The sequence below is a fragment of the Colossoma macropomum genome, unplaced genomic scaffold (assembly GCF_904425465.1).
Source record: "Colossoma macropomum unplaced genomic scaffold, Colossoma_macropomum, whole genome shotgun sequence".
Taxonomy (NCBI): Eukaryota; Metazoa; Chordata; class Actinopteri; order Characiformes; family Serrasalmidae; genus Colossoma; species Colossoma macropomum.
Genome location: NW_023494796.1, coordinates 9,151,309 through 9,165,966, shown reverse-complemented (window position 1 = coordinate 9,165,966; position 14,658 = coordinate 9,151,309). Strand labels below are relative to the sequence as shown.

The following is a 14,658-nucleotide window of genomic DNA, read 5'->3' as shown; positions in this document are numbered from 1 at the left end:
GTGATACGAATGGTTCTCAGCAGAACAGCTGTGGTTGCAAACTATGTTTAGCTTTGAACGAGACACAGTGCTACTCAGAGTGACTTAGACTTCTTGAGATGTACAGGCATACAACATACATACTATGGGCTAACATACAAAATAGCTATGATAGAAATGTGTTTAAAAATGCTTAAACATGTAAACCTGTTAATTCATTTATTTATCTGGAGCACTCGTAATGTTGCAAGCTGCTATGTTGCTAGTCTAGTTCCAGTAGCTGTTCAGTTTACGTTAAACTCCACATTTATCTAAATTAATAATCAAATGAGAAATGAATGATCATTCAAGGGTAAGCTATATTGTGTTATCTAATATATATACCACACAATCATGAGAAAGCTTATTATTAGCAAGTAGATTGATGGCAGGGCATCATGTAACAGAAATAAACAGATAGATTAGGCTCTATTGTATTTAGGGTTTGGTGTAGATGGCATGTATGGCATAGCTGAATGTAGTCATTGGAGACAAGAAGCAAGAATTATTGAACAAGGGGGGGATGGGAACTGAAAGAATGATAGGACGAAAAACATACACATTGATAATGGGTAACAGGGCAGCAATTAATTAGTCAGATTAGCAATTGTTGTAATACACATATTCAGCAGTGAAGTTTAGGTATTTAAGGGAAATTCCTAGTTATGACCTGGAGTTTAGTCATCCTTCAGAAAGCTTTGGGGTGCTGAGCAAAACAATTACTGTGTGACATCACTTTTTCAGTCTATTTCTGCTTTAGCAGAGTTAGTTTGCCATGCACCACATGATGATTTTATAGTCGTTATTATAAGATGGATACTCCCAGTCCGTAAATCTAAATTTTTTGGCCACATGCAATGCCGTAAAATGTAAAACATTCTCTATGTGCACACCTATGATGGCCTCACAACAACTGAATTCTGTATTACTGCAACAAGATATAATCAAGATATAACAATGAAAAAAATATTTAAAGTTCAGAGGACAATCAAGACCTCCTTCAGTAATGAGCTCTTCTAATAGAAAGTCATAATCGACATTAGCCTATCTTGCATGGCCTGTAGGTGGAGCCATTGAGCAGAGCTTGTATGCATCTGTCAACTTTATTTTCTCTGTGTTTCAGCTTGTCCTATAGCACCACCCTGGCTCGCCTGGGACGACATCATACCCCCAAAGAAAGGAACCCACCCCACTACCCTTTCACTAATGGATTCCTTCATCATCCGCAAATACCTCATTACAGAGCGAGTTGATTTCTTGTTTGTCTCTTTCTGTATGTCCTTCAGTTTCTGAGCCCACTCTGCTTCTCCAGCTTCTTCAACTCGAGGAATCAAGAACTCAAGGTACAGAAGGGTAAAGGCAGAGTCTGGTTTTAACGCAATATCAGACAGTTTCATGACTGCCTCATAGGCATCTCTCACCAAGACTTTCTTCTGTTCCTCATTCTCAGCCAGGAGCTGTTTCAGGCTGCTTTCTAGGTTTGTAATCTCCTCCTCTTTTTTCAGTCCTGTTTCCACAGTTTTGAATGCACTTTTGTCGTAAGTGACCTCCCCCTGAGGTTTATTAATATATTTATTTTTTAGAACTTCAAATGTGACTACTTCCTCTTTCTGCGTTGTTAGATATTTCTTGCCCTCTCTCTCATGTTTGCTGTAGTGGCACTTGCACACAGTGCAGTAGCCATTTTTCATCACTTTGCAGTTCTCGGCACTACTGGCTAACCAGCAGAGGTACTGATGGCAGTTCTCCTTACACTCATCGCAGCGGGTTACTATTCTATCAAATACATAACCACTGTCAACTAACTCTCTGTGAGTCATAGTTACAGTGAAAGGAAAATTTCTGTCTTCCTGAATTGCTTCTTTGTTCTGTTTCAGCTTTTCCTGAACTTCAGCCAGTTCCCTCTGTTTCGACTCTGTTTGCTCAATGCGGTCCTTTAAACTCTGAACACAGGCCTCAACCTGCGCACGTTTCTCTAGAACACTTAGAGTCATAGTTACGCTTTTTGTCTGATGTGATTTTAGGAAATCAAAAAAATCCTCCATACTCTCTTCTGCCCATTTCCCAGGATGATTTGAAAATGCGCTCAGACCCTTTTTTCTGTTTTGTATTTTTTTGTCTCTCAGACTGACGGTTGTTGAATAGGAAATGAAAAGGTTCGTTCTGATCATCAAGACAGCAGGGGATCTTTTCTTCCTTGACGGCGTTCAGGGCATCTGTTGGAGGAAACCCGTCTGAATATGTAATTAAAAGCACGACATTGTCCTCTATGTCTTTACCAAACAAGGACAGAACTGCTTCAAAAATGTAGCGCTGCATTTCTGAGATCCTGTTCTGAGATGCTTTCAGTACAAGACACACAGCGTCAAGATCCTTCACTCCAGTCTCATGTAGAAATAATTGATGTAAGTTTCGAGCGATTTCCATGTCCTTCTCGAATCCCTCTGTGTGCCCATAACCTGGAGTGTCAATGATGGTGAGAGAGGAGAGTTTCTCCTCAGAAAGAATCTCATAAGCAGTGACTTCTGATGTTTGAGATCCTGTTTGACTTTTATTTTCTTCGTCTGTGATCTCGAACCACACTTGATCCTCAAACTTCACCCCCAGAAAGTAATTGACCATGGTGTTGATTAGAGTGGTCTTGCCTGTTCCGGTTTCTCCCACCATCAGTATTGTTTTGTTTTGCATTTTGGCATATTTCTGTCCAAAGGTCCACTTTCTGATCTTGCCCTCCTTGTCTAGATTACTTCTTGTTGTGCAAAGACGGTACAGTGCTGGACTCACATCGACACTCTTATTGATTAAATCATGTACAGCTGGTGATGCATCGATTAACCTGTAAAATCAAAGACAAAATGTTAGTTTTGTATTCACACAAAAAAAAAACTTACACTGATGATTAAGTAATTCCTCATCTCAGAAATCTATAAATAAAATGGTTATTATAATATATAATCACAAATACTAAAGTTTGAATGAATATGAGGCAAACCTACACAGAATGGTCCCTTTTATTTGTTTACATTTTTGTTAGTCATTTCATTTTGAACCGTTGAATTACTAAAAACAGGTGGAACAAATGATTTACTCTTACTGTACTTGAGTACATATTTCCTTGTAACAGTACTTTTTAGAGTAGGACTATATCACTGTACTTTTACTTGAGTTCATTTCTAATTAAGTACTTTTAATTCACTACTTAAATGTTTAATAACGGAACAGAGTGAAAATTAATTATGAGCAGCTCAGCTCATAAAACAATCTTCAGCTGACAAATCTGCATCCTGAAACCTGCAGAAATCTCTGCTCTTCTCAGCCTGAGGAAGCAGCCACTAGCCAACAGACTAGCTAGTCCTAGCTAAACAGGTACTGTATTTACTCTTTCTTTTTACTTTGCTGTGTTAAAATAAAATGGTGGCTATTTATTAAGCTTTAAATCTGTTGTGTATGTTTTATTGCATCCGTCAGCATCTGCTACTTTAGGTAACACTTGTGTTATCTCATACAGGCCTTCAGACTGTGACTAAATGGTCACAATTGCGACCAAAATTCTTAATTTGCGAGTAACAAAAATTAATCAACTCGCCAGTGGCGACAGGTAGCATCCTGGGATTATTATTTTTTATGGGTAACTATTTATAACTACTGTTCTGTATTTATTGCTGTTAATGTATTTTCTTTCATCATTTTTCATCTTAAAACGTAACTGATATTCTTTAGCGTCTGCCTGTCAAAGAAACACCTGCGTGCTCGTGGGATTTCAACCAGAGCGGCAAAACGCAACAACCAAAGCGTATGACCCCAGCAGAGCTGAGCTTTTTGCTGTCTGTAGAAAATGGCGACGCGAAAAATATCAGATTTTTCACATGATCTACATCTCTGTCAGACCTTAAGAGGTCATCTGCTCAACCCCAGTCTGACTCAGGACCAGTGAACCAGTGAAAGACCCACATGAAGATGTACCTGAACAACAGTCCACTTAAAGCACTTCATGCAGAAGAACAACCACAGAAAGACTTCAGAACTTCTTGGCTTCAGGAATTTGCGTGACTCAGAAATGGTAACATAAAGCAGACTATGCTGCGAATTATGTTCGAAAGCAGCAAAGATACAGCTGGAAAAATGGATTTCTTAAAATCATTTCAACATGAGTGAGGAAAAAATAATTTCAACATCAGATGGTGAAAAAACGGTGAGAGTCTAACGCATAAAAACACACGCAATTTCATCATCGCAAAGAGCTCTTGAGGAACCTCCCTCAGTGCAGTGCCTCGTGCAAGTGAAAAAACAGCCGAGAAAGAATTCAAAGAGCTTAAATTTAAATTCAACACAGCCTACATGACAGCAGGTGAAGAACTACCCTTCACCAGATCTTGTTAATGAAAAATAATGGACTGGATGTGTCAAGAATCAGCCACTGTGGAAGGCAGAGATACTTAAAGGGGAATTCCACCGATATTTTAAAGTTTCCGTACAATTCAGCAGTTGAGATATAAACAGTTTCATTCAGATTATTTTAAAGTGAAATTGTTCATTTGCAGAAAACTTACAGACTCATATCTTTACAGTGATGGTAACAGAAACCAGGACTACTGATGTCTACAATGCAAAAGAAGCCATTTTATTTACTATGCAAAAACACCAGAGAACCTATATGTGTCTTCTGAGTTTTTATGTAACATTGATGATGGTAAAATAGTGGTAAATCTGAAAATTCTTTGGGGCCTATTTTGCCTTAGAATCAGAGATGGGGGAGTAGTTAAGTAGCGCACTACGTTTTGTAGCTAACTATAATTTTTTAAAGCTAATAGCTGTAGCCCCTACAAGTTTTTATGTAGCTATAGCAAAACGTTTCGCTACAGGCTTCAGGCAATCTGTGCAAAAAAGGTGAACCGTACAACACTGTTGTTAACTGGACTGGTGGCAATCCTGACTGAGCCGCGGACATTTCGAGCAAAGTTCGAGAACAGCCATTTTGTCCTTTCAACAAAAATGAAACCACCTTGGGAACCACCTTATGTCCATTTTACCATCTTGGCTGTAAATATATCTCAAATTTAAAATAAATGAAAACGCAGACTTACTTTCCTCTGCTTTAACCTTTAGCTCAGCTATAGCCGCATTTCTCGCACATCCACCAGGAAACTTCCTCAGAAGTGAAATAGTTTCTTGTAAAATATCTCTCAACCTTCCACTGTTTTATGAGGCTGAACTCAACTTCTCATTCACCAGCTTCTTGTTTGAATTCTCCTGTTCCATCTTAAATGGCATCTGACACGGCAGAATATACTGCTGTACCATTTAAGGTGGAACACGAGAATTCGAATGTGAAGCTGGTGAGCAAGAAATTTAAAAAAAATTGAAAAATCAGTGGAGTTCCCCTTTAATTCACTGAGCTAAACTGAGGTGTGTTGAAAAGCTTTATTTTCCTGCATATTATTATTTGGCACTTAAAAAAAGTTACGGGCACCTGAGTTTTTTTCTTTCTTTTTGGCTCCTTAAGCTATTTTTTGTCTGGAGCCATGCCATAGTCTATGGTTAACCCATATAAAACATGGTTTTGTCACAGTTTTCAGGTATACGGCTGTATAGTTCAGGAAATCTAGTGTAATACAGATACACCATAAACTCTAGACAATAATTCTGTTGCACTGAGATTTGTTTTTCACTTTCTTTTTTTGTTTGTTTTTTGTCCTAAGCAGTAATCTGACCAGACTGCAGGGAGTACGCTATTAAGCTCTTTTATCGAGTGCATACTGTACACACAGACAAAACAGAGATTACTCTATATCAATAAAGAACAGAGTAGAAAATACTGTAAAGTTGCTGCATCTGGACTGTCACTTACTTACAAATGCATTTGCAAAAACACATTTCCTCCTCAGTCTCACCTTACAGGTGGTACTACATCATCAGAGACTTTATTCTGTCAGTTCATCACAAAACACAGCCTGACTCTCTCTCCATCATTTTGACTCTTAATCAAGTAATCTGCGTTTTTAAGGCCAAAGCAAACAATAGAATTAAACAGTAACAAACCAGCCTGACTATAATAATTTTATGTCTTTAAACTTTAGTATTGACACAGTACAGTGCTGCAAATCATAAACAGAGTCATATTACAGCACCATGGGGGCCTGGACCAACTCTATTTTGGGGTCTTAATATCTTTACATTAAAAATTTAAAGATTTATTTCAAAATAAAATAAATATAAAATAAATACACACACACAAACACACACACACACAATCTAAGCCGCTTATCCTCCTGGGTCGTGGGCGGTGCTGGAGCCTAGCCCAGCAGTCATTGGGTGGAAGGCAGGAAACACCCTGGACAGGTCACCAGTCCATCAGAGGGCAGACACACAGACATATATATTCACACCCAGGGGCAATTTAGCCAGGGGTGGCAGCACACCTCCAAAAGTGGTGGGGCAAAACAAAAAAAAATGCAACTGACTAAAACTGCCTTTCATGTCATGCTAATGACACTTCTTTATAAACCTGTTAAGAGGTGGGTAGTAACTAGTTACATTTACTCAAGTACATGTACTATATAGTAACAAGAAACAAACTGTAAAACCCTGTTAAGTAATTAACAAGGGTAATTACTTGCTGGTTAATTCTCTTCTTGGTACTTCTTTTCTTGAGTGCATTGCTATCCCTTGCATTGCTGCTGTAGCACTGTAAATTTCCCACAGGTTTTTTTCTCATGCTATTGGATCTATTTCCTTTGGTTCGGATTATGGACTGTAAGGGCTAAAGTGGACTAAATTACACATGTGTATTTGTTTATTAATCAGAGGTTTTGCAGGGATATAAGCACTCTGTTACTGTCACATTCACCACCATGAAAACAGAGAAACAGAAAATAGAGACTCATCATCTGTGTGAATACCAATCAGGTCAACCGATCAGGTTGCTGATGCTTAGCTAAAAATCTGCTCCACGATCCATAATCAAACGCATGTCATTATTTTATTGCTTGTCTTTCATTATTTACAGCAGGTCGCAGTACAGGAACAATATGAGCGTTTGTAAAGAGTCAAATGTTAAAGCAGCAGATTTTATGTTGCATCCTGAACTCAAACAGTAGTGGGGCGTCGCCACAGGACTTTGAAAAGTGTTGGGTCAAATGCCCGCTCGTCACCGTGGTTCCGACGGCTCTCTTTGGACTGTGGGAGGAAACCAGAGCACTCAAAGGAAACCCACACACACACGGGGAGAACATGCAAAACACAACACAAAGAGGATCCTGGTCACCTGATCGAACCCAGGCCCTTTTTGCTGTAAGGCGACCCACTGTGGCATATACATTTGTGTTCCATAATTTCTTCCTTTCTTTTTCTTCTGTACTTCTTTCTTTCTTTTTTTTCTTTTTTCTTTTATTTCTGTCCTTTTCTTTCTTTTGATCATTCTTTTCTTTTATGAACATTGGGCCTAATTCACCAATATCTTCCTAAGTTTTTTCTTAAATGTGTTCTTGATAAAGGTCCTAAGAAAAAGTCTGCATCAGATTCATGTTGTGTTCTTAAACCACAGAATTGTTCACACCTCTGTGCTCTTAAGTGTGTGTAGATTCTGTTACCTAGGAACAAATCTCAAATATGAAACATTGGTGAATGTTAGAAACTTTATGAAAACTGTTTAAGTGCATTTTAGGAATAAAATTCTTTTTAAGAACAGTTGGTGAATGAGACCCAATGTTATCTTCCCATGTTGTTGACACTCATAGAAAAAAAGTAGCGATCCCCCATTTCAAAAACCCAATTTAACCCCTGGTAACCAGTGCAAATGTTTAAGTATGGGTGTAGTATAGCGCTTTACAAAGGTAGTTGTAAGTAGCTGAGTAGCTACATTTTGCATTAAGAGTGTGAGTTGGAAACAGTACAGTGTAATAATCAAACCCATATGAGACAGATGGATGTATAGCACTCTCAGTATCAATAAAAGAAAAAAAAACATAAGCTATATTCCTTTAGTGAAAGAATGCAGACTGTCTAATGAGTGTTGTATCAAAAAGATCTTGTGAAGATGGTGTAACATTGCCAATAGACAGGGGGACAATGTGGAAACAATACTGCTCTGATTACTCTGTTAATATATCAAGTTTTATGAAATAATGGAAAAATGCTTAAAAGCAGCTTTCAATCAAAGGTCAGGGCTGAAGTTTTCGGCACCTTGTCAGTTTTTACAAAACACTAAACATCACACAAGTGTATTAAAAATCCATTTACATTTAGACGATTGCTGTTGCACTATTTAGCTAAAATTTATCTCATAATGCCACCAAGAGTAGCTAGGCACTAGAATGCTTTGGAATTACTTAATATATATAATGTACAGCAGGGAAAAATGGCAGATGTGACATAAATGATGAGGTATAATAAACTGATTTATGCAGCAAATCAAAACATATCACTTCACAAATTCTATAAACATCCAAAAAGCATTAGAAGCAGGTAGAAATGGTTCCCATTTATTTCCACTTGCTGTCGAGATAAAGTTGCGTCCAAATAGTCAATTGAAATTTCTTTTTTTTATCTGGTTGCCTTGATTTTGCCTGCTCTGGTAGCCATGGGGAGTCTCATACTAGTCAGCTCTGCCAGTATATTCGCTGAGGCCATGGGCAGGTTGAGAAAACAGGACAGAAAAGGAAGCTTTGTTTAACTCTTTGGAAGCAGTCATGTTTAATTGCTGCGATGCAGTGTAAAAGTGAACTCAAGAACTATGGATAATATACAACGACAAATCTCACAATAACTTAAGGACATTCTGTACTTCCTTTTGCTATTATTCCATTTACAGCCGTCCTCTATGGTGGAGCCTGAGCTATAGGGTTAATATGGTCCTGTCTGTGCCTTTGATTTTATGTCTATATATTGTTCATAATCTGAGTTCAATACCTTTAAGGAAGGAAAATAAATTAAACAAATCACTGATGTGTGGACCAGAAATGCTAAATATGTGGCCAATATATTGTACAGCATATTATTATAGTTGTTAATTGTAACCGACTTATTACAGTGTTTAATAGGAAGCCAGTATAAATCATTGTGGATCTTACTCATTTATATGGCTGAAATGGAGAGGAAATATGTCAAATGCAATAAAGATGTTTGATCATTGAGAACAAGATTCATGAAATGAAGCTAATCTGCTAATTTGCATGTTCACTCACCTGTAAGCCATGATGTGAGTATGTTCACCTACCACAGATCACAAAAGATGTGGGGTGTGCTCAGTGACCTGTTAAACAAATTTAAATCATAATTTTAGTGCTCTAATTCCAGCTTAGCTGTAAAATAACCACACTAAAAGTCTTCAGAACAATATGCAGTTTCAGTTTTGTTTTACTCAGATTACAAGTAAACTCCAGTGAATTAGGGTAATCCATTATAAATTGGTTTATAATGAAAAACATGGAAAACAAACACCTTATAACAACTTGTAAGTGGAACCTTATCTGCTGAAAGAAATAAAACTGCTCTATTCTTGGTTTTGATCAGCTCTGTTTCATTGATATTCCGTAATGAATGCATGTAAATCAGTGAAACTGAGTCAGTCGTGTTGTTTCAATTGAAATTAAGTGAGTCCTCAGATTAAGTGTTTATTTAGTCAATGTAATCTTGCTGAGTAAAATTCATCATCTTTCCCACTGGCTCCTGGAATCATTTATTAGCATATTCTTTTATTTGTTTAACTCACCCTCTTTGTTGTTTTTTCACCTTGTCTACCTTTTCTTTGGAGTGCACATGGCTTATATTCCCTGGTTAAGTGCTTAGCAACTTTGTTAGCTGCAAGTGCAAGTTACCACAAAACCTGCTGCTAAGTGATATAATAGCTCAGTAATACAGTAAAAACCTCATTACGTTATGTAGATCTTAACCTATAAAGTTTATGTTCTTCTTTTACTTGATTTCACTGAGTAGGCCTAAATGTTACTCAACCTTAAAAGATACTTAACACAGTTGCATGGAAACATTTGTTAGTTAATTTGAATGTACCCAAATCACTTTAGTATGATTTACCTGAATTCATTACATACATATTACTCAATCAAGTGTCTCAGGGCATTTTAACAATAGAGTGCTGTGCCAGACCCAGGACTGCTTACTCTGCAAGTGTGGTACAGTTGGTCAAGTGAGAAAAGTGTTTCGAGCCCAGGAGCACTCCAGAGAACCGATCTCTGGTACTCCTGAAATCAGTGGTCAGGTGTGGTCCACTGCAGTGAATGCTATCCGCTCCCGGCCCCACATGTGGGGTTGCATGATTGATTCCTTTTGTAATGTAACGATGGAATGTCTCATAGATACACTATCTTGCCAAAAGTATTAACTCACCCATCCAAATCATTGAATTCAGGTGTTCCAATCACTTCCATGGACACAAGTGAATAAAACCAAGCACCTATGCATGCAGACTGCTTCTACAAACATTTGTGAAAGAATGGGTCGCTCTCAGGAGCTCAGTGACTTCCAGTGTGGTACTGTGATTGGATGCCAGCTGTGCAACAAGTCCAGTCGTGACATTTCCTCACTACTAAATATTCCACAGTCAACTGTCAGTGGTATTATAACAAAGTGGAAGCAATTGGAAACAACAGCAACTCAGCCACGAAGTCGTCGGCCACATAAAATGACAGTGTGGGGTCAGCGGATGCTGAGGCACATAGTGCGCAGAGGTCACTAACTTTCTGCAGAGTCAATCACTACAGACCTCCAAACTTCATGTGGCCTTCAGATCAGCTCAAGAACAGCGTAGAGAGCTTCATGGAATGGGTTTCCATGGCCAAGTAGCTGCATCCAAGCCTTACATCACCAAGCGCAATGCAGTGGTGTAAAGCGCCGCCACTGGACTCTAGAGCAGTGGAGACGTGTTCTCTGGAGTGACGAATCACGCTTCTCCGTCTGGCAATCCGATGGACGAGTCTGGGTTTGGCGGTTGCCAGGAGAACGGTACTTGTCTGACTGCATTGTGCCAAGTGTAAAGTTTGGTGGAGGCTGGATTATGATGTGGGGTTGTTTTTCAGGAGTTGGGCTCATCCATAAAGACATGGATGAGTGAGTTTGGTATGGAAGAACTTGACTGGCCTGCACAGAGTCCTGACCTCAACCCGATAGAACACCTATGGGATGAATTGGAGCGGAGACTGCGAGCCAGGCCTTCTTGTCCAACATCAGTGTCTTTGTCTTCTTTTGTGTGAAAGCGCAACAGCAACAATGAGAGCCAGTCCTGAGTGTGGACTTAAATATTCAGGAAAAGTGTCAATATGCCCTTAGAAACAACCTAACACAGTTGCATGGAACCACTTGACATAACATTTGTAAATCCAACATTTCATTTTTTTGAGTGAAGTCAACTCCCACCTGGAATGATATTTAGAAAAACCAACCAGAAAACAAGTTCACTGAAGCAAAAAACTGAAGTAGTCTGTAGTAAGAAGATCTAAGATGACTAAGAAACCTAGGGCCATATTTTCATGCCTGCACAAGCGCAGTCTAATGGTATAAAGCCAGCAGATTTATAATTTGGTTGGTTGCGAGCAAGTTTATTCCCATTCATGCCCATTTGCTATTTTAGTGGTCAGAAATGTTAGCACCTGCCATGACATGGGTGGAACGGCACAGCAGGGGATCATTCAAAATCTGCCAGTAAAACAGTGTTTTCAAACTCATTTTGGTCCATAATGCGCCTTTTACCATCTATACAGATTTATCAGAAACGCATGTGTAAAACTGCATTTTCCTGCCTGCAAATACAGACCTTAAGATGTGTCCAGTTACTCATAGTAGGATTTTTTTTGGATGAGCACTAATTATATTACCCTACTACACCTGCCCATCCTTGTTTCCTGCTTTCTGCTGTCACCCCACAATTATCATAATGTATCATATCAATAATGTATCATAACCATAATTTTTTTAACGTTTGGTTTTGTGTTTGTCTTCCATTTTGCTCCTCTGAACAGATTAAACTAAATGATGGAAATAACGGTTAACACAAACTGTACCTGGTGTCATTTATGGTAAGCTGTAAAATACAAAAAAGCCTACATTAAAAATAAACTATGAATATTTTCTTAAGTAATCTTAAGAATATAATTAAGATTTTCTTTGATCTGACTTTGACTTTTTCTTAGGACTTTTCTTGAGAACAAAGTTAAAACTTTTTGCTGAATCCGGCCCCAGGAGAGCTCTTGGTGAGCAGAGCAGCAGCACACACAGTGCAGTTTTACTATGACTCTTTTTTTTTGCCACTTCCTGAGAAATATGTGCAAAGCAACGCATTTAGTGGGGGCTGACGATTGGTTGGTGGAGCATTGCCACACATATGCGGGACCTGCATGCATATTACCACATATATCAATTGAATTCTGAGCTGAAGTGATTGCCATAAAGCAGGGAAAGTTTAAAACGTGCAAGGCAGGAGGCCTTCAGAACCAGTGCTGGGAAACACTACACAGTTATTAAAACCCACTGTTTATGGAAGCTTACTTAAATAACTAAAGTGCTTGGCAAAAATATTGGGCAAATGTATCTGATTTTATTTACTTCTTTTGATTTTTCATTGTTCATTACTTTTTAGTTCATTTTTTAAATTCTATTTGCCTTAGCGAAATTCCACTATTAGTGTAGTTCATTTTCCAACCAGAAAAACAATAGGAGTATTACAGCTTTATTTCAAAGAGAAATTATCTTATGTAATTACATACTGAAAAGGAATTGTAGGAAACAGTCCACAGAAAAAAGTATAAATGAAGTCACGCTTTACAAAAAATAAGATTTGCAGGACTCTATTTTCATGCTAGCACAAGTGCAATCTAATTGTTCAAAGCCGACACGTTACTAACTTGGTTGGTGAAGCCCATTCACACCCATTTACTATTTTGGTGGTTAGAGATGATGTGAGTGTGATGACGTGGCTGGAGTGGCTCAACATATTTCTGTGTTATGTGTAGAGAAAAAATGGCTCCTTACTTTTATAAACCCGCAAAAAATCAGATCAGAAAATAATTATCGTTTTTATATATTTTTATAATAATTGCAATGACAAATCACCAAAAATACACAATAATAAGAACAAATAAAAAAATAAATGAATAAAATCAGACAAATAAAATACGTTTTGGCGGAGCACTGTACTTCTTTAAGTTGTCAAGAACTACGGATGATTCCAAAGTTTCCATGAAGAGCACAGTGGGTTTTAATAGCTTGGTGCATTAGTAGAATTCAGTTCAGGTTCGGCATTTGGGGATCATTGTGTGTAACAATGCTCCACCAACCAATCATCCCCCACTACATCCATTTTGCTTACTTCTATAAGGACAAGAGGAAGCAGCAAAAAGAGCCAAAAGCTGAGTCTGCAGTAGTGTACAGAGGATACCAGATAGGGTGTACCCACACTGCACTGCATTGTTTGGTTAAAAGATTCACGCCAACTTCTCTAAGTAGGATAATCGAGCAAGTAAGAAGCATTCAGAACACAAAAAACCCAACAGCCATCAGCAGAAGGATGTTTTTAATGGAGGTTATTTATTTATTAGGTACTTGGTGAAACAACATGCAAGCTCTTCTCATGTGTGCAGTCAAATTCAGCATTTATATCGGACTAGTGGCATGACGTTTATAGTGTTTATGATGTTTATGGTGTTCATATGATGGAGATGACCAGTATGACCAGTGTAGGGGATAGTGTTCAGGGGACTATTATATACCTATAATAGTGTTCTACGTAGTGCTCCTCATTTTCAAAAGTAAGGTATAGTGATCAGGGCAGTTAATTAATTACACCTTTGTATGAAAGATTCAATTTGAATAGAAGCCTAAATAAGTTAATGTAATGTGTTTGTCAAGCAGTAAATAAGAATCACAGTGTAAAATGAAATTGCCTTTTGCGGTGTACGGCTACAGAATGAGGAGCGCGTTAATGAGTTCATTAGTTGAATCAGGTATTCTAGATGAGACAAAGCACAAAGGTGCACAGTGTGAGATCACCAAGACTGGGATTGGAAAACTCTGAGTTAATATGACAAATGGCTCCCTACTCCCTATATAGGGTACTACAGGGGAACACTGAAGCAGAAGTGTGAAAAAACAGGTGTGTGGTCACTCGATCCTTGTCATATTAAAGAATCTGACAGTTCTGATCAGTAAATAATGTTGTCCCTGTAACATTGTCTTCATTCATTTCATATTCTTTCACACAAATATCACATATTAAACTTGGCAGCAGTCCAGAACATAAAGATAATGACATTACTGGTTAAAGAAGATCAATCCCTGTTTATGCTGACTGCAGGTTTAACCTACCTGTGTCTGAAGCTTGTCCTGCACGTGTAAACTGTGGAATGCCTGATATTCTCTAGGAGTAACTGGCTGCGAGTCTCAGACTAACTAAAACAGACCTAATCAGTTGATGTCTTCTGCAGAACAGTAGGGTAACTGTAGTTACTCTAAGAGGTCTGAACTGTGAATGCGTTGCTGTTGCTTTTTAAGCCCAGGCGTTACCCCTTCAGACTCGTATCAAACCAGTGATTGGCTATATTGGATAGTAAGTAAAAGACATCACGTGATTTCTGAGAACGGGTGAATTTTCTTCATATTCGTGTCTATGTTGGTATCACGTGATTTCTGAGA

The 14,658-nt window shown here is 38.3% G+C and overlaps 1 protein-coding gene and 1 pseudogene across 1 annotated transcript in view; one reads left to right on the top strand and one right to left on the bottom strand.

Annotated features, from left to right (window-relative positions):
• Positions 1–250: 250 nt before the first annotated feature.
• Positions 251–14,464, bottom strand: LOC118817077 (annotated as a pseudogene).
• The window catches only part of LOC118816501 (C-type lectin domain family 4 member E-like), a 36,286-nt gene continuing 35,313 nt past the window's right edge, over positions 13,686–14,658 (top strand). The window contains exon 1 of the mRNA XM_036582908.1: positions 13,686–13,692. Coding sequence (XP_036438801.1) covers positions 13,686–13,692 — 7 coding nt within the window. The remainder of the gene's footprint in view (positions 13,693–14,658) is intronic.